The sequence below is a fragment of the Opisthorchis viverrini genome, assembly GCF_000715545.1.
Source record: "Opisthorchis viverrini unplaced genomic scaffold opera_v5_220, whole genome shotgun sequence".
Taxonomy (NCBI): Eukaryota; Metazoa; Platyhelminthes; class Trematoda; order Opisthorchiida; family Opisthorchiidae; genus Opisthorchis; species Opisthorchis viverrini.
This window is the reverse complement of record NW_008751874.1, coordinates 68,990-89,358: the sequence shown is the minus strand read 5'-3', so window position 1 is coordinate 89,358 and position 20,369 is coordinate 68,990. Positions and strand designations below refer to the sequence as shown.

The 20,369-nt window shown below is 45.2% G+C and overlaps 2 protein-coding genes across 2 annotated transcripts in view; one reads left to right on the top strand and one right to left on the bottom strand.

Moving 5' to 3' along the window:
- Positions 1-20,369, top strand: part of T265_14567 (hypothetical protein) — a gene marked incomplete at both ends in the record, with an annotated part of 45,457 nt that overhangs the window by 20,064 nt on the left and 5,024 nt on the right. The window contains 8 exons of the mRNA XM_009174228.1: positions 1,287-1,329; positions 3,868-3,986; positions 9,005-9,090; positions 10,315-10,487; positions 14,881-15,110; positions 18,091-18,240; positions 18,372-18,455; positions 18,914-19,015. Coding sequence (XP_009172492.1) covers positions 1,287-1,329; positions 3,868-3,986; positions 9,005-9,090; positions 10,315-10,487; positions 14,881-15,110; positions 18,091-18,240; positions 18,372-18,455; positions 18,914-19,015 — 987 coding nt within the window. The remainder of the gene's footprint in view (positions 1-1,286; positions 1,330-3,867; positions 3,987-9,004; positions 9,091-10,314; positions 10,488-14,880; positions 15,111-18,090; positions 18,241-18,371; positions 18,456-18,913; positions 19,016-20,369) is intronic.
- Positions 18,715-20,369, bottom strand: part of T265_08415 (hypothetical protein) — a gene marked incomplete at both ends in the record, with an annotated part of 8,157 nt that continues 6,502 nt past the window's right edge. The window contains one exon of the mRNA XM_009174214.1: positions 18,715-18,827. Coding sequence (XP_009172478.1) covers positions 18,715-18,827 — 113 coding nt within the window. The remainder of the gene's footprint in view (positions 18,828-20,369) is intronic.

Genomic DNA, 20,369 nt, shown 5'->3' with positions numbered 1-20,369 from the left:
TGCTGGATTTATGCACCAATTTACCAGCTCGCGCGTGCAATGCGCAGCTACCTACCCCCACCCCCAAATCATCGGTGAACGAAACTGCGGCAGCTAAAACCACAGTACGACCAGTACGCGGTTCTTACAGCTGACAATGATGAATGATGGTGGGAAGAGACGATCCCGAACAGACTTCACTTTTGGCTTTCTGGCGTGTTCTGTGGAAGTCCACAGTATCATCAGACATCAAAAGCCCATAGTTCATGAAGATGGGTGAGATGGTTCAGTGGTTAGAGCGCGAATTACTGACCAGAAGGTCCATGGTTCAAACTCGACCTCTGCATCGCGACTTCCCATGTCTAGGCTTGGGCACTCTGACAGTATCCCAGCCCTCGTGCTTCATTCGGGTGGCATGGCAGCTAGGCACCGAAAGGGTGTTGCAGCTGTACGATTATTATTTTTTATCTAGTCCATGAAGGTGAAGTTGGTTTGCCAGTTCTTATCGCACACAGACGATCAGTTAGCTAGTGAAATTGGGTAGCAACTGAATTTGGTTCACAAGTGATCCTACAATGCTGGTCAACTGATCTTAGTTCAGGCTACCAAGCGGATCATTCTGCGAAAGCGTGAGCGCAGTTTGTCAGACTCAGCGGCCACCCCTGTGATCTATCCGTCTCAGGTCATGTACATAAACATTCACACTGACAGAACAGACTGACATCCACCAGGGCGCGCGGTTTTGTTCACTGCACGTTCTAGAAGTTCTGACGTCAAATCCTGATATCTTTTTCGTGCACCTTCCACAAAATCAATCCGAGGGACTCGTTTCCCTTGTTTTCATGCAACCGGAATCCCAAATCATTACCCATTTGTGAAACCGTACCAATCAGAATTCACTAGCTAGCGTTTTGCGCACAGGACATGCTTCAGCAAAACACTTGGCGTCCAGGGTTTTACTCGTGTAAACGTCTGCCTATTCTTCCACATTTCCAAGCTTTTTTCATAATCTTCATGCTTTACGTCTCGCGAGTGAACACAATAAAATAATTATTGATATCCCACGAATGCAGTCCCATTTATCACAATCAAAAAGTTTTGTTCCGTAGTCTACTCAGTCAGGAATCCGGATTTCCGTAGCATTGCGCTTTTGAGGCTGACTACCTGCGCTTACGGACCAGTTATGGATATGCTATATGGTTACTCTGAACTTGTCCTCAGTTTCATGGATTGTAATACGCATTCCGGCCCCTGCGTATGTTTCCCAATTTGTAAACCTTCAGTATCGTCTCTTCTCTCATCTCCAGGCTGACGCGCAAAATGTTGCTCTGTCGGAAACAGAACTTCAGAGTGAGTAGAATTACTGGTTTGTACCGTTGAGGCTTTTTAATGTTTTTCACAGAGCTAGAATCGTTTATTGCGTTGCTGTGGGATTTCGGCATATATCGTTCTTCGAATGATTTAGTAGTTGGAAATCGGCCGCTTTTATGGTTTTTTTATTCACGTCGGGGAGATTTATTTCCCCTACTCATTGCTCTTTTATAGTAGAAGAATCACAATTCACACGTACACTTAACAGAAACTCGACTCGATACGATTCTCCAATTTCGCCATCCTATTTTCGAGAAACGGTCCTTCTGTGTGTTAGTTGAGCCGGTTTTATAAGGGTATAAAACACTCCTTATAGTCGCAAGCAGCACCAGGCGGTGCTACACCAATTTCACGTATTGTACAAGAAATCATCTAGGTTCTGGCAGCCGGAACTCGTGGCAGTTGATCCGAGCACAAGGCTGTAGTCCTCTTAGAGCAGGAACGCCATCCGATAGGCCTGAACGACCTTACGCTAGGCCCATGCCTCATACGTCTGCCCGTATCCGATCAGTCAGGCGTTTGGTGATGCAGCGTCGCCTTCGAATACATCCAGGGCTTAGTGGTTCTTCCCAAGGGCGGGTTTTTATGGGCTACGTCGCTGTCGAATGTTACACTTCCGTCAAATATACTGTTTTCTCCTGATGATGTGCAGCCGTTTCCGGTGGAGTCTATTATTGATCTCTACTCGAGCCGCGCCGAAATCTGCATTTGTGGCCTTGAGCTCACGAAGGCGTTAGTTGCCGATATACGTCTCATATTTTGTCGGACTACTAACTATTTTAAGTAGTTGAAAATATTTCCAGAACCGCTAGGAATGGTGTTCCGGTCGGTTTTTTGAACACCACAGCGCTCTTAGCTTTGTGGCATTGGACGATTCGGATGCCTCGTTCTAAAAATGTCTTCAGAATGCTTTTCGCTTATCAATTATATTTGACTTTCAGCCCGCTACCTGCTTTTTTAAAATGAGTTGTCAGTTATTTAACATCCTAAACTTGTGTCTATTAAGTACCGATTCCGTCTCATACAGTAGGTTTTTTCTGTTGCTTCGCTTTTCCTGCAATAAGGAAAATGATCATATCTAATCATGTCTAAACTTATAGCCAAAATGACTCAGCTAAACTTACGGAGCTTATCAGGTTGTCTCATACAGAAATTGTCGAGGAGATCCTCTTTTGATAGTGCAATCGCATGGTTTAGAATTCATTCTTTCCGGGCCTGTCCCTCAACATGAGTCGAACGTGATCTCGCTATGGTTTAAACTAGCTTTTAGCCTCCGATTGTTGAGATCTCCGCGTTATTTCTCCAATCCCCTGTGGCCTAAACTGAGGATATAACGTGAATAAAATCTTGATGCCAGACTTTTCACCGTAAGTGGTTTGTACACTCATATGGTGCTACTTATGTCAGGTTAATCGCTGATGGCCTAGTGGCGCCGGGGTGCTATATTCTATCGAATTTGTGTTACGTCTGATAAGTGAACTGACCGTGCCAGGCGGATTTTGTAGTTTAGATGTATGGAGTCCCCATTACGAACTCCAACATGTGGTCTTAAGTTTCGACCAGAGCATTAACTCCAATCCTGACGGAACCATTTCCCCCGTAGACCATAAGATGCACGGTGTTGCTGATCATAGCTCTGAGTCGGCTTGTTCATTTAGTCGACATTCCCTTTGACTCAACTCAGCAGCTTTCATGAGTCGACCGAACTTTGCAGAAGAAGCCGATTGGTATAAATCACAATGGACAAGAGGACGTGTCTGTACATGAAACTGTACCGCCTTAAGCGTTGTTGTCTTACTTATGGCATTACAGGAATTTGAACATAGATTAGTGATCTGCCAAACGAGTATGTCGTCACTGCTCCTCCGATATACGGTTCACTCACCTGATTCATCTTGTTTGAATGAGCGATGGGATTGGGGCGAGCGACACATTCGAGCGGGGAAAATAGTATCTGCCCACGAAATTTTCCAGAACACAGTAAGCCTGATTTAAAACACGGTAGAAAGCATGACATTATCCAAAGTGAGAAGTGTTATCTGGTTTCACGTGCCTAGAGGACGAGATGGTTCAATAGTAAGAGCGCGAAGGTCAGGAAGGTCCATGATTCGAACCCGACCTCTGTCTCTCGAATTGCACTGTCTAGGCTTGGGTAACCTAGCGGTATCCCCGCCATCCTGCTTTTTTCGTGTGGCATGGCAGTTAGGCACCCAAAGGGGTGCTACAGCTGAACGATTCACGTGGCAAGCTACTGTTGGGCTTATTTCCGAGCACACTGGGCACATGTCGCTCATAATCATATCATCAGCAAATCCAATTCTGCTGTGTTAAACTGTTGTCACCCATCACGTGATGTTCTGGTTTTCAATAGAGGCCCTGCCCTCATCACAAGCCGTTCCTTCCTTCTATAGAAACTCGGAAATTTGTGAACCGTCCCAGTCGAAAATTATGAATACAGCAGTCCCTATATACGATGATTACTGTACGATTTCTGTGTTACCTTCCAATCCCTTTCAGACAAATTTAAAGAAGTAGCAGCAGTTTTTGACAACTGTCAAACGGTGCGTCAAATGCAGGACCTTATCGCCAACTACATTACTCTGGAGGGTTTCTATATGCGAGAAACCGTTCTCAAGGTAAGCCTATTACAGCATCCCTGTTTATTATCAATGGGTTGATGAAGAGAATTTAGATTCAAGACGTTTCTCTTTGTATACTGTTCCCCAAATTGATGCATATCCTTTCTGATTCTGCAAAGCATCTTGTGATTTCAACTTCGAGTGCCTTTGGTGTCTTTCTGTTTAATCCCATGTCGTTTCACTTTCACTTGTGTCCAAGGCTTCGCCTCCTTCTCTCCATCTGGCACTCCGGCCAATTTTTAATGTAGGAAAAGATGAGATTACACTTATGGACATTCGGTCTCTGGTCCTAAAGCTGTGTTACCTCCACTTTCTGTGAGGAATATTGTCGGTCATGGCATCGACTTTACACAGGGTAGCAGTGTCCCAGCTACTGACCAGATCTTTGCCATTCCGTGACCATATATTGATTATGTGATCGATCCTATCGGTCGCATTAGTTGTGTCATACGCAGAAAAGTAGGGTCGTGGAAATCTCAGCTTAGGATGCTTCTTTGAAACCATGAAAATCTTGGCACTTGATTTGAAGTGATAGTTACTACCCTAGGAATAATGGGAACAACGTTAAATTAGAATCAGACGGATATGCAGTCGGAAATGGGGCTGTTTTCAACCTGTCTGTGGCCTTCATTATTTGATATTTCTTTCATTTTTTCCTAAAGCGGCTATTCTGCTTGAGTTCTCCGATTTCTGTACGACGTTCATTTCACTTTCAGCGCTTGCACAGTCCTTTCTGTGAACTTCGTGACCTGCTAGATTCGGTTACTTTGTTAAAGTTGACTATATCTGGAGATGGACGAGTATACTGCGGCACATGTCACACAGCCGTATTGTGGATGTAGTTTTTGCTGCTGTTCTGGAATTTCTTCGTCTAATTCATGTCAATGTCATCGATACTGGACCCAAAAGTCGGAGATGAACTGAAGAAATTTCGGGGTGAACTGTAGCATCATTTATAGGAGGATGACTCTATGCATACATGCCTTTTCAAACTCCGAGATTTAGTGGACCACAAAGCTAGGCTTAGTTGAAAGCTTCAGATGTATGACTGATTGAAGGCCCTTATCAAGGCATCGTGTACGGGTTACTTGGGATGGTTCACTCGTTAGGTGGTCGGTTCCAGATGGCGACACAGGTAGATTCAACTCTCGGACATGCCACGTTAGGTTGGCCTACTGTGCTCGAGAAGTCACGTATGTTCACCATAACAAATTTGTGGGGTGTGCGGTGGTTCTAGCTTTCACAATATACAGCCCGAAACAATTGATTGTATGGTCTCCAGAATCAGGGGTTACTCTAAATTGGACATTGCCGAATATGATATTCCATACAACACTCCGATAAAACAAAGGTTTATCATAAAATAAGAGAAAGTGATAGCTATATGGACTTTTGACGGATTTGTTGTACCCGGCTGACGCAATGTTTGTCGCAGCTTATTTACCTCCACCTGAAGTCGAATTAAGCTGGTGGATGACAGCGACTTCCACACTATTCCGTAAAAGTTTTTTGGATGTCTGAAACCACCGCATACGTGAACCATCAAATTTGCCTCTATCCCATCGATGTGTCTACCTATACAACACGATCAGCTCCTATAGGCTTAACACAGTGGTCAGCACGGCGTGGGAGAAAAATTATCACCAAAACTTAAAGTTGAATATGATTTAACATAGCAGAACGGAATGAAGAATGGTACGAAACTTTTGGGCAATGCTGGTGCTGCCCAACCTCTGCCTCTTGAATTCCCCTGTCTAGGTTCGGGTAACCCGGCAGTATTCCAGCCCTTGTGCTTCTTTCGGGTAGCATGGCAGCTAGGCACCGGAAAGATGTTACAGCTGAACGACACACCCGCCCGTCACAGTGTTTTGATAAAAATGTTTGATCGTGAGTGCTTCGTTCTCCTGACTCTTTCATGTCACATCTTGACTTATGATACCTTTGTTTCGAGCTCGGAAACATCTGAGCTTGTCTGTGAATATCCAGTTCATCCTGTCTTGGAATATTGCCATGAAGTTCGGGCTGTCACCTCTTAGCTATCACAACCTGATTTCAATCAGAATGTACTTCATATCCTTCTGACCGGTAAGCTGCAGAAGCTCACCATCGAGAAGCGGCTTCCCTTGATTTGTTTAACGCTACTGCGATAGGCCAGCACTAGGTCCCCTCCCTCACCCACTCTTCTTGCTTCTTCTCATTTCGGGTCTTTAAATATAGTTGGATAAGCCTTGTTACTGTACTGCAGTGGCGAGATGGCTCAGTGGTTAGAGCGCGAATTCACCAGAGTTCCATGATTCGAGCATGATCTCTGCATCTGAACTTCTCTTATCTAGGCTTGGACAATCTGGCAGTATCCTAACCGTCTTCCTTCCTTCGGTTGGCACTTCGGTGAGAATGCCGAAAGGGTGTTATAGCTGAACGATTTCTTTGTTTCAAAAGAATATATGTGGTTGTGGTACTGGTAATATCCTCATTCTGAGGGAATAGAATACTTTGACGAGAGCTATTTCGATACTGGGGATCAGGCGATATTTCTCCACAGGTATGGCTCAAATTTTTTGTTCATTACCGGAAGGGGAAAATAGATGACAGTGAAAGAAGCCATATTACTAGACTGGCTCACATGGCGCCTACCTGGAACTATTGAGAAAATGACTACGTTACATGGACCACGACCCCTAGACCACTTCACGATTTTGGTCAAGACTGGCTGTAAGTTGTCCCACTGCGCTCCAGCAGTGTTGCTAGTCAAACCGACCACTACATCGTCGGTATATCTAAATCGTATGAGGGAATCAGCAATGCACGTGTAACTCATTTTGAGGGAGAATAAAGATGATATAAATCACTGAAGCACATTAGTATCAATACAGAGGAGAGTGGGTTTTCGGTCACCCAAGTTTGTAAATTATATCTGGTTTATGAACTATTTCGGAATCAACCTTGGAGAATTTTTTCAGTCCCATCCTCTGCAAACAGCTGCAGTCACCAGACGCGTTTGTATAATGGGAAACGACAGCCGTACAGCCTCTCTTTATCCCTTCTCATGCGGGAGGACAACTAAGTGGACCAGATCCAAAGCGTTGTGTGGCGTAGCTGCCGAATGTCAATATGCTAGCTACCGTTAGTCTTCATGAAACAGGGTAGTTTTTACCTTTAGATTATTCCTAGGCTTGGGCAACCTGGCAGTATCCCAGCCCTCGTGCTTCCTTCGGGTGGCATGGCAGCTAGGCACCGAAAGGGTGCTACGGCTGAACGCTTTTTCTATTGGCAGAAGCCACGTGATGTGAGTTCCGTAATGGAAGCTGAGTGGCGCGATGTTCTAAGTGCGAATTATATCATACTGATAGCTAGGATCCAAAAGTAATTGCGCTCGCCTGAGAAAATGTTGGCGGAATATCTCTGAGATCGGTTCAGATTCCCGAACCACTACAGATAGAGTAACATGTTTGTCGGATCATATCAACAGAAATCTTATCGTCCATCCTCACGTACTTAGCATTGTTTCTTGGTGTGAGAACTGTGGTGAATGGTTTCATGTAGAGTTTGGATGAGTAAAAAATTGATGAGAACGTATGGGAACTAAGTGTAGGGTTGCAGACTGCCTTTTTTGGTTAGTGGTCTTGGAGCAGACTCGTGAACGCCCTGACAGATCCAGCCAGGTTCCGTCTTCGTCGTCACCATCACTGACGTCGAAAGTGTAACAGTGTTGAACACTGATGCATCGCTGTCGCACAGCCACTAGTTATTTGGAAGCCTTATTTCGAAGGAAAGACTGAAACTGGGTGGGGAAGGGACTTAGTGCCAGCTTATCACAATCATTCCGAGGTGTCTACACCTCGAGAAACTCATTCAGACAATCTGGATATAAACTGACAACAAAAACTCCATTGACATCGATTAGTAGCCATATCTTTCAGTGCCTCTAACCAGGTGCAGTGGTGATCACGCGGTCTCCATCCTAGAAGACGGGTCGCATCGACATCACCTAGAGGTCTCGTTATCTCTTTTGTACCTTTGTATCAGGTCAAAGGTTGACCATCCCTCTGCCTGCACCACTGAATTGAGCATGCAAACAGCACTCAGCAAGAGATAATCCGGTATGCGCAATACGTGACCTATCGGACGACACTTCTGTTGCTATACCGATTTTTCGACGGAAGCTCCCGAACACCCGTTTTCTGATTGCCTCGTTGCGGATTCGCTGACAGTAACTTACGCTAGCTATGCTTTTGAGACATTGGTTGTCGAAGACTTCACCTTGCCTTACAAGGTGCTTACGGTTACCTGAGCAACTGTATCCCAGTTTATTGCACCACTTAAAAGTGATGCTGTGCGAACCACAGTTGCTCTTCTCAGGGGGGACCACTCATTCGAGCAGCATGCTTTTCATATTAGTTCAGTTCTTCCCAGGGCTGGTGGACCCGTATAGAATCAACTGCGTCTCAGGAAGGCTGTTTTGTGAAACTAATCAATCATACTAATGGTCACTTCGGCCCTCCGGTTCACTTGCTTTATTGCAAACTGCTTCTTTGAAGAAGTGGAACGGCCACGCTGAGACATTTTTGTGGTGCGATGGTTCAGATGTGTTCCCTAGAATCTTCCCAACTTCTGTCTTAACCATTTATTGCACGATCTGATTCACAAAGTACCGGAGCAAAGCATTCTGGTGCAGAATTTCCATCCAAGCGTCCAAACATTCGGATAGTGGCTAGCCATGTAAAATATCTCGTGCACATTTTGTGCGCACACCAGCCACTGGGCTTCAGGTAGTTGCAACAGCTACTGCAGTGTCTAACTGTAATGGAACACATCCAGGTGGCTTATACGCATTCTTTGGGTGGTTTAAAATAACAAACTCGCTGACAGGTTACCGATTTTCGCTTCAGTTACTCTCACTCATTTTAGCGGAGCGTTTCATGAGAGGGCAATGAATGGGACATTGTCGGTCCTACTTTTTTGCCGTTTTTTCTCGCTTTTCCTCCAGCCTAACCACTACCCGTTTGCCTTTTTAGGCAGTCACATCGGACGAGGTTGACGATTCAACGAAGACTTTACGATTTGCCGACGACGTATTTTTTATACTCAAGCAGTGCCTAAGGTTGGTGAATATATGGTCTCCCCGTCTTGCTTTTTACTTTCGCTACACACGGTGAAGTTACAGGAACGGACAGGCTCCAGGTTTTTGTGACACCTTTTGTAAACTGTACAGTCAGATGACAGCCAGATACCGTTGAACTGTTCCTCTGTGTTTTTCACCCATTTTTACGGCTGCAAACCGATCCAGGTTGCTAGAGTGCCGAAACAAATTTAGCCTCTAGATTAGGTGGTGTATGCAATCGAATGTCAGTGTTGTAAGCTGCATAATGTTTGGCGTGCTATCTAGGATTCATGTACAAAGGCCATCGAAAAACGAAAGCTTGTTGCATACTGTGAATTGCTCAGAAACCACGCCCATTTTAAGTAACTACGGTCGATATTCTCCATTATTTACTATTCATCAAGCTTAGTCTGTTATTCGTCCTACAGTTTTGTTTTAGGAGTTTTGGGGTGTGCACTTAAGTGCACACCGTGATTACACTCGCGAGTTTGTTTTGATCTAATATGCCCTGCGGGGGCGAGATGGCCCAAGTGGTTAGAGCGCGAATTTACTGACCGGAAGGTCCGTGGTTCGAATCCGACCTCCGCCACTCGACTTCCCCTGTCTAGGCTTGGGCGACCTGACAGTACCCCAGCCCTCGTGCTTCCTTCGGGTGGCATGGCAGCTAGGCACCGGAAGGGTGCTACAGCTGAACGCTTTCTTCTTCTTTCAATATGCCCTGCAAGGTACATTTTTTCCGTTTGTCTGCATTGCTGTTGTAGCCCTAGTGGAGTGGGAAGAAGTGGCAACGTCTGCACGTTTCACCTGACAACGTGGACAAGAGCAACTCGGCCCAATGAGTAACAACACTCATTGAGGAAACGGAAAATACGGGGTATATACCATCAACAAGAACGCCCACGCACGCCGAAAATCGCATGCCTTTTTTCTCATGCATTTTCGGGTGTGTTAATTTCCATTCCTACGATGAAACTTTCATCAGTGAGCCTGACTGATTGAGCTTCAGTTAATGAGATGTATCAGTCAGTTGTTCCAATATTTCTGACCCTAGATTCTTGCATTCACATGTCCGTTGTGCTTGTTGCGATTGGGTTGTATTCATGTGAGTAAGTTTCGAAAAGTATGTGCATATGTTAAAGCACCTAACTAGACATTTGTTTTCTCGTGATGTTTTTCTACCTTCAATCCACTTTCCTTCCTCTGCCTCTGGCCATCCAAATTTAGCCGGGCCCTTTCCTCTGGTAGTGTTGATGGAATCTGTGCCATGTTGAACCATGCGCGTACAATTTTGCTCGACCATTTGGTCTCCCATACTTTATCACCACGAATTCGGGCAGGATTTCCATCAGGTTGGATACAGGACGCTTACAGCTACATGCAAAGTAGTGTAGCCGCAGGTATGTCACTACCGTTTATTCTGTGACTGCGTTTTGTGGACCCCAAAATGACTGACCTCTTTGCTAACAAGTAGTAACAAACAAAATTCGACTGATCACATAACTGTGATTCTTCGGTCACTTGAAAACCACGCAGTTAAAACTCGCCCTCCGTTTACTGATAATTACTTGCATTTGATCGATTGTGTGTTAGTGAGACAATCACCGAGCAAGTGTTTATTTTGTTCCATCACCCGACGCAAAGCTGTCATTCTCTCGCGGTTTCCGGTTTCAGCTTTGCAATGGTCCTGTGTGCTACACTGTTTGGAATTTAGTTGCCAGGGTTCCAGACATACCAAGAAGTCCAACGGGGAGTGGTCGGACGAAGAACAGTGGGTCTCCGTACTGCGATAAATCGTGTTCTAAAGCGGTTTGGTGATAAGTTCATACTGCTTGCTCCTACGGGTTTGTGAGAATAGTAAGCCATTCCCCCAGGCGGCCAGCACGCCCATATTTGTGGAAGTAGCGGTGCTGCTTCCATCCACCCCCCAAAATATGACAGGTTAGAAGAGGTCTACCCTAAACCCGCACACTCCGATTTCCCACCGGTGCAACTTCTATTGAGGTCGATGTATAATTAAAACCTACTGAGAGCCCTATGTTGTACCTGCTTTGCACCGCAGCATGAAGAATGGTTCATGTGTGCCTTATTCCTTGTGCTCTCAGGCACTGCATGTCAGAAGGTCAGACCACTGAGTTACCGGCTCCTACTAGAACCTCTTGAGTATTCGCTGCATCGTGGTTCGAACTTCCCAGCCAGAATCTAGGGTAGATATTTCCGAACAGAGCCATACATTCCTCCTCTGCCTTCTGGATCAGCCGTCATCGTCAATAGTGTGACATCAGTGCTCAACACTAACGCTTCACTGCAGTACAAGTGTGATTTATTTGAAAGACTAGTTGTGAAGAAAAGAGCAAAGGTGGGCAGATGAGGGTCTTATTGCTACCTTAATACAATCATTCTGAGGTGCTTGCACCTCTAGGCAATCTGGGTAGAATCTGACAACAAGAACACCATTGGCATTGATTAACAGTCATATCTCTCCAACCAGGTGCAATGGAGATCACGAGTTCCCATCCTGGAAGGTGCGTAACACAGACAGCACCCAAACGTTTCATAATTTCATCCATCCCCTCCACCAACTAAAGGGTTGGCCACCTGTCTGCTTCTGCCGCTCCCGGGACGGAAAACAGCACTCTTTGGCGTGCGCAATATATGGCCTAACCAACGCAGCTGGATACATTCCTTAATTTTCCGACGCACAACCGGAACGCGCGTTCTAATTGCCTTGTTACTCATTCGCCAACCACACCAGCCCACACGAGCTATGGTCTTGAGAGAACGATTGTCGAACACCGTACGCGTCTCACTTCCGTTGCTCGAACAGGCCAATTCTCAGAGCCAAACGAAAAAACAGACCCCACTGTTACTCGATAACACGTCCCTTGATGTTCATGGATATACCGGATTACGCCATAGGTTTCTCAAACAAACATGACCCGAGCCCTGCAGGTTCCTACATTGACCTCAGCGGTTAGAACGCGAATTTATGATAGGTCGGTGATTCAAACCCGGCCTCGGCATCTCGACTTCTATGTAGGCTTGGGTAACGCGGCAGTATCCCAGTCCTCGTGCTTCTTCTGGGTGACATGGCAGCTGGGCACCGAAAATGTCCTATAACTGGCATTATTGGCCTCACCTGTCACACTACAACCGGAATCAATACAACTTTCAACATATATAACAACGCTGAACATCTAGTCTCACTCCCTGTATCGTACGTGGCGTGTTTAATGACTGCATGTCAGCGAGTGTGATATCACACCTTGTGGATGCAAAGTGTATATCAAAGAACGGGGTGACTTTGGCTAGTTCATCCAAAGGCACCTGCGCCCTCTCTTTTTCGAAGACGAGGACGATATCGTCTGCCTGTCCCAGATCAACTAGGTTTTCGTCAGCAGCTATTTGAACACCGGGGCTTTGAAGACCTTCCAGCGTTCGTCTCATTATTTCACCGGTCACGAAATTAAATGGGAATAAAAATAATGGGCATTCCTGACGGACATTAATTTGTGTGCGAAAGCTTTTGGTGAGCTCTCCGTATACTCCCACGCACCGGAATGTCTGAGAACACAGAGAACTTATTATGTTCATAAGCGTTCGGAACATTCCTTGTGGGGAACAGACCATTCGACTGGAAATCCAGGAATACTAGAATTATACGTATGGCGCTGTTCTAGCACCTGGCGGAGTGTGAAGATTCGGTCAACGCAACCCCTGCCAGACCGGGATCCCGCTTGCCGCTCTCAGGTTAATGTTTCACGCACCACCACAAGTTATGCCAACGGTCTCGTTTTGTAGCGCGTTCATGCTGTTGTATCACACCCTCTAAGAGCCCCTTTTTTTGGAAACGGGCACAATCACCTTTTCTCCCAAGTTGTCTAGGAAAGTGTCCTTTTCCCAGTTGCAGACAAGCAGATCACTGAGGAATTTATTCCCGCTTTTGAACTATGCGGATGAGAAGTCATCCCGACCAGAAGTTCGGTGGCACTTGAGAGCAGAGGTGCAGTCATACGAGGGGATCCTGAGTTCAGCATGCAGGGTTCTATTTCACCTTTAATATTCTAATTATTCACAGCGGCTAACCACGATTGAGTCTGGAGAGTGATGGGGCGTTAAGCCCTAACACTGCACTTGCGTTTCCAATTTTCGTCTCTGATACACAACACACATCTTTGTCGGGCGAGTCCAGTGCGAGAGCTTCAGAGTACGAACATTAAAAACAACCGTTGTATCAAGGCTTGAAGATAGATTTTTAGCTGATGCAGGACGAACGGAATCATTACCTCTGACTGATGGTACTACAAGGAGAGCTATTAATGAGGTGGTGAGAGGGGGAAGAAAAAGTACGGGAGAGGGAAAAAAGGAAGGCGTTAGCAGTTGTCTGGTTTCGCTTACCCGCCCTACTGCGTGCAGCACGTTAGGTCGCCCGGCTGATGACACTACGCAACGACCGCTGTATCATGAAAGTATTGTTAGTTGTAAGTGTCTTGGTTTTACGTGGACTGAGATACTGCCAGGGCGCCCACACTTAGATAGGTTGGCGTATGGTCCCAGGCGAAAGTCTTCGACTCAAAACCATTACCTCAAGGCAGCAGTGTTTGGCGGAAGTGCCAGTGCATTACCATTTTAAGGAGCGAATTGCTATTCCCTCATCTGGGAGGGTCAGATGGCTTTGTTGGTCATACATCCAAACATTGACCAACGTCGTACGGGAGACTGCGCATGCCGCATACATCCCCGAGAACAGGTTCATGGGGTCATGGAGGCACACAAACCGTCATATCACGGTATGGTCCTGTCTCTTCATGACGGAACACACTTCCGTATGGTTGAAATACCATACGGATCTGGGACGATCTTCAACTGACCGCTCCGTGTTATGTATGCTGTGATGATGCAACAGTTTGCATTTGTTATGCTTGATTTTATTGGCACATGAATTTCATTTGTCACATTACGAGGTCCCTTTAGTCAGTCATTCATCTATTAAACGTGTAACAAAGGTAAATTGGTTCACGCTTTTGCCGAAACTGGGAAAATGGGGACGGAAACACCAGCCAGCGGAGTGATGGCCTTACAGATTAATTTATACATAATTGTTCCAACATAGTGCGAGGCGAGGTATGTTGTTGCTACCCGCTCTCTCTCCCCCTCACCTTGATCGTTTATACTTTAGACCGTTTACTTCATTGTTTCAGTCGTGACTAATCAGTCAATCGATTGCTTGAAAGATAAAACCCGCAAACCCGTCTGATTTATCGTCTTTTAAATACATTCTACCCACTGGTCATGGGGCGGACGGCAATACAACGTCGCAACGCCAACTTAAAATTGATTATCTTTGGTGACACCGTGTTAATTACTTCACACTAACCCAGCTTGTTTGCACGAAAGAATTGAAACAAGCTGTTAGCTTACCCGAGACACAAGAACCAGACCTGATGGGCCATCAGTGTTCTGTTCCAATGTTTTATTCCTATCAATTTCTACGTATGATATGAAATTGGTTATTTCTGCTACTCTTGCTGAAGAACCCACAGCCTTTGTCTTCTTGCTGTGTTATTCAAAGTGACTTGATGTTTTGAACTCGTCTTACACTTCACTCAGAAATGTCCTCAAAAATACGCATATTTTTGAGCGATGCTTGATTGCCCACTGTTCATACACGCAAGTACCCCAGTCATGAGTGGTGCCTGTGAATTTTTAGACATTTAACTACATCCATCCTTTTCCTCACGTTTTAATCAATGTGCTAGTTTTGCTGCCTATCCAACTCATTTTTTCATCCAGTCACACCAGTTGCTTCCTCCTCCGGATTTGTGGCAAGTAGCACCGGTGTCGGTACTTCTTCTGCCAGCTCTGCTAGCAGTTCAGGAAACGTGGCCAGACAACAGTTTCTGGTTGCCTTGAATACACTGGAGGCTTGCTTGAACAACCTGGGTACGTTGACTGGCCAACTTGAACGTGATCTCAATGCTCTGTTCAACAAACCAGAGGATCCTGCTTCTAGGAAAGTACAGGTTAGTACCATATCCGGACTGTCGACTTCGGAGCCGGTTTCGTCTGAAGTTTGATTGATGTATATAGGACAACTAAGTGAAGATACGTGTGAGGTTGGTGATGTCTCTGTGTAAGTGTTGTTAGCTCGTATTCCGGCAACTAGGATATTAGCGAAATTTGTGGGGAAATTTGTGCGTTTTTGTATTCCTTTTGCGTCCGAATATATAGTACCAGGTCAACCAACGGACGATAGGACCGTCAGATTACTTCCACAGGTTCGGCGTGAACGGTGATCTCCGGCTGCGATTTATCCTTCGGAAGGTTTAATTTGGAACTTCATCCTACATGTTTGGTCAATTTATTTTGGCATATGACAACCATAATTCATTCGTACAACTCACGTCATGACATCCACTATTGATTGGCTCCTTAGGTGGCAACTTTCCAAGGTCTTGTGGGACTTATAATTTCTCAGCACATAACGAGTTGTTTTTAGGTGGCGGAAAGGTTGTGCGATTTCAGTTGGGATACAACCTTTAGAAAGTAGTCAGTGTGCGCTGAAAATCTGAAGAGCGTTGTACAATTGTGTCATCTTTGTTAGGGATCATCAGTTCAGTGATTCGAAACTTTCTGCAAGTGACTATAGCAGCGTTGGTAGGCTATAGTACCGGGATAGCATGATTGGCATCGGTGATTCTACAACGGAACACACAATCTATGCGCTCGCGAATGCGAATAAAATTAAAAATCATGGAGTTGACTACACTGGAAAACCCGGGCTTTCTGGAGAGATGCACAATTAGTACGGACCGTTCTTAAGGTACCATTAGAAAGCGCTACCTCACCCCGATATTCTGTTATGTCTTTGTCCATAACTTTCACTGAAAATGTGGAGTAGACCTGATTTCTGTGTAAAAATAACTTTCAGATGATTATTTTTGTAGGAAAACCATTATGGGGAAAAGTATTAGTTGCTATCCTTAATGAGGAGGGCTATCTTCAAGCGTATACCGATTATCGAACATCAATAAAGTAAAACATGAAAAACCGCTAATAATGTGTAAGCTATTGAAATTGGTTTTGCTACTTAGGAGACCAACCAATAAAACCGAACACTCCATAATAGTGAGTAAGCCCGGGTTAGAGACACGTATATTGGCACGCACTCAGCGCATAACCGCTCCGCTCCTCAACAATTCACTGGTGATGTTGTTGATGAAACGTTCTCAAGTAAATTGTCCAGTTCAATGGACAAATCAACCATCGCGTCTTTCTGTTTTCATTGATGTTCTGTTGAGTCTGTCTCCGCTCTGAACTAATATATTCTTCACGAGGACAGTTAGTCCTTGTTTCAGTGCAAATTTATGCACTGAGTGCGTTTGCTAACGTTTGCTGTTTCCCTTAGGTCTAGTCTTCTTGTTCAAAGTGTCATCATTTCAGTCTTCTTCCACGTTGAGTTCTTCGAAGTACAGGCGATATCCTCAGTAACGAAGGACAGGAACTTCTTGAACTTGTCGTAATCACCCGATGACTTAATTCACCTGAAAATGGTCGATTTACTACTCGAAGTAGTTCAATGGTTACACTTTGGGTATCACATCCTTCAAAACAAACTTGACTTACCCGCGGGATGAGTATTACATGAAGTAAATGATGTACACGAGTAGACCTGGATTTTGGCTTGACCTAAAAGATGAATTTCTTTTGTTCCAGTCTCGCAAACATTCACTGAACTTAGTGAGTGGCGCCTGAATGTTCCACGACTCACAACTTTCATGCCATGGGTAGTGCTCCAGTTGATGGATTGTGCTTATTCAGTAACTTGTGAAATGCAAATCGACGTGTATGTAGCCTCGTAGAAGCGCTAGTTGGGCGACACCCTCAACGCCAAAGCATGTCGCTCCGGCTTGATTGGTTGACAACTATTGTTGTTCAGAGTTCCCTCGGAAGCAACGAGGCTTTCTGATATTTCATTCTGTGTCCGAATACAATAACTAGGGGACAAGTTCTGGAACTTCAAAAAGTCGTAGGGTGGCGTTTTCGAATAAAAAGAATCCTGCAAAAAGACGTAAGCAGTGCAGACTTCGTCCTGTTCGCAGCGTCAATCTGTGTATCATGCTTACTGGGCATTGTCAGCAGTGGGCATCTCACGTAACTCCATAGTGATTCGAACCAACAAACTCCCGGCTAGTAGTTGAAGACTAACCTGTTTACCCTCGAGCCATTGGTCGGCACTGTGATTAATGGGCACTTAAATTCTCTTCGCATTTGCACCCTTTAGCGACCTAGTTCTACGGTACCTGAAATCGTGGGGATAGGTTTTTTAGGTCGTGTGTGCTCACCTGGGTGCTAGATTTAAATCACGGCCGTGTTCTTACACACACACACACACACACAAGCTTTCAGTAGGTTAATTTAGAAATGGCCTTTTGAAACATGAAGTGTATGTTTGCCTAGGAAAAACATCGCCGATCAACAACCGATTGTGCTGAATCAAGCGAGTTACACTGGTGAATAACAAAGCTATCCTATCGATCTTCAGTGGGCGTGGCTAGCTGGATCTCACACCAGTTGATAATAAGCAACCTGTCAGGAATTTTTCTGTTGAATGTTTGGAACATGGAACCGTCCCTTCCATTTGTTCGTCATGCGTGCCAACACTGTGAGTGAAGGCAGTTTCCCTCAATATTTCCCGCATTCATTTGCAAGTCACGCAACAAGCCATTTGAAACTGGTCAAACAGTCTACGGACAATATACGAATGTAGCTTTTGACACATTTTTACTAAGACAATGCATGTTTCCTCCGACAAAGAAAATGTTCAGCCTCTACTTATCTTCCAGCTGGAACGCCTTAGTGAAACATCCATCCCACCTTGTGTTGTCGAGTGTTCCGTTGCTCTTGGCTGATCCGCGGGTATATTTCGGGGTGTTCGGGCGTGTAATATATGTACAAGCACAAGTTTATGTGAGTATAAACGTCATTTTAATTCTTTTCCAGGCCTGTTTGACCGAACTAAAGCATTCCACCTCTGAACAACTCCAACGATTGCTGGACTCAGGCTTGGAGCAATTGACCACATCAGTGATCCGTGGACACGTCAAGTCGGTTCTGCAAACTTTCGCCGGCATTCATTATGGCATTTCAGAGGTGTGTTGACAGTCGTATGACTCTGGCGTTGTTTCACTGTGTTGGTCTTTAAGCTGTTTCCCTTCGCCGATTGCACGTTTATTGTCCCGATTTCTAACAGATACGTGTGTTGTTTCTTATTGTTCATGTAGGATGACCTTGACATGTATGCGGCCAATGATCCTTGGGTGGAAGCCTGTGTGGCGGATCTGGAAGCCTTTCTGAAGCCATTCCGGGTGAGTCACTGCACCAGTTCTTCTTTTTGTGATGACATGTCATATTAAGGCCTCTGTGACTTGGTGGAGCGTGTTGATAGCCCTCCATATCATTAGTACCTCGTGACGGTGGCGAGATGGCTCAAGCAGTTAGAGCGCGAATTTACTGACCGGACGGTCCGTGGTTCGAACCCGAACTCTGCCCCTCGACTTCTCCTGTCTAGGCTTGGGCAACCTGACAGTATCCCAGCCCTCGTGCTCCCTTTGGGTGGCATGGCAGCTAGGCACCGAAAGAGCTACATTTTGTGATAGTTTGCTGTTGCATATATTTCATGTGCTTAAACAAAATCGAAAACGAACATCTCCCAACTGAAACATTTTTATCTTGAAAATCTAACGGAACATTGAATTAGGTACATTTTTGTCGTAAAACCAGAATTTTGTACATCCATTTTTTTACCACTCTTATTTCAAATTAGAATATTCTGTCCGGTGGCAACACCGATCGGGTTGTTTCGGTCCTCACCACAGAATTGGCTCGACGACTGGAATTTCTTCTTCAGCGCAAGTCCTATAATCGCGTAAGTGTGGCAGTCATGCGTACGTTTGTTTAGAGCATCAGTTTTTTCGTTCCATCACTCGTTATGAAAATGGACAGTTGCGCCTGAGACGTGTAACACCGTTTCGGCTTTTCCGTAAAGAAGGACAACGTTCATATCCAAACAAGCGGTTCTCAGCTGCAGTCTAAATGAGATTTGAACTCTAAGAATGGGCATCTTATCGTATCGTTGTAGAAAGGTGCTCAGTCGAGACGATAACGTTGGATGGACTGCGCACCATTGAAAAAAACGTCAGGATTATTTAAGGTATTGCGTATTTCCGGTACTGGGCGATTCCCACGTTACAGGCTTTACCCGAAGCTGTAATTGATATTTATCTTGTGTCGAGTTTGGGGTTACCGAAATGTCACTCCAAGAGAAACGGTTCCTTTTGAGAGGAGGCAATAAGAATTCAGGACTTCTGGGGCGGAATCATCACGCCTTATTTGTACTCGGGGTTCCTCAGTCAATTTGTTGAATGCGCGATGGAATACTTCACTTATTCTGGCTAACCGCTGTTCAGTGCACATCCGTGGGCGAGCGGCGTATATCCATGTAAGTCAAGCGGTCACTAGTTCCTTCGACCTGGGTCAGCGAGAACAAGCAATTGTGCATCACCCAGTCTATGCAAAAGTTGGGCCTGGTATGGCTATTCATGCGTGAATTTTAGAAGCAATCGGTCCTACTTGTTACTCGACACCACCTGTATCTTTCACAATTGACAGACGTGTGGAGCCCGGTCTGGCTTACCTTCCCATTATACTGCAAATAGCCACGCTTATAAAAAGATTTTTGAAAGCTGAACATGGTCTGGTGGACGACTTGGTTCATAGTACACTCACTGGCACCCCAATTTGGTTTTGACGGGCAACTCATCTGGATCCCAACTGAATCTACCGTTGGTGAATTTTTCAGCGACCTTATGAGTAGTGTACTACGTCCACACATGCATCGCTATATCTCGAATATCCCCCAACTGAAGCATAAGGCCCACTGGTGCAGCATATTCAGTTGCTTAGATTCAGCTGGGTTCCAGGTGAGTCCCGTCAAAACCGATTTGTATGCAGATGAGTGTATTTCCCATGCTTCTCCATCATTGGAAAAGAAACTGATGTTCTGCCAGGTCAGTCCGACCACCTCAGTTTGTTCGGTCATCAGCATCGTCGACAGCATGGCATCATTGTTCGACACTGATGCTTCGCTGGCGTACTTTGTTCAGGAATCAGAGAATTGCAAGGTGGTGAATGGTAACCCCGTGTTTTACCAGAACTTTGATTTCAACCTGAGAGTTACATCAAGAACTGCGATATCTCGAATATCGTACCAACTGAAACAT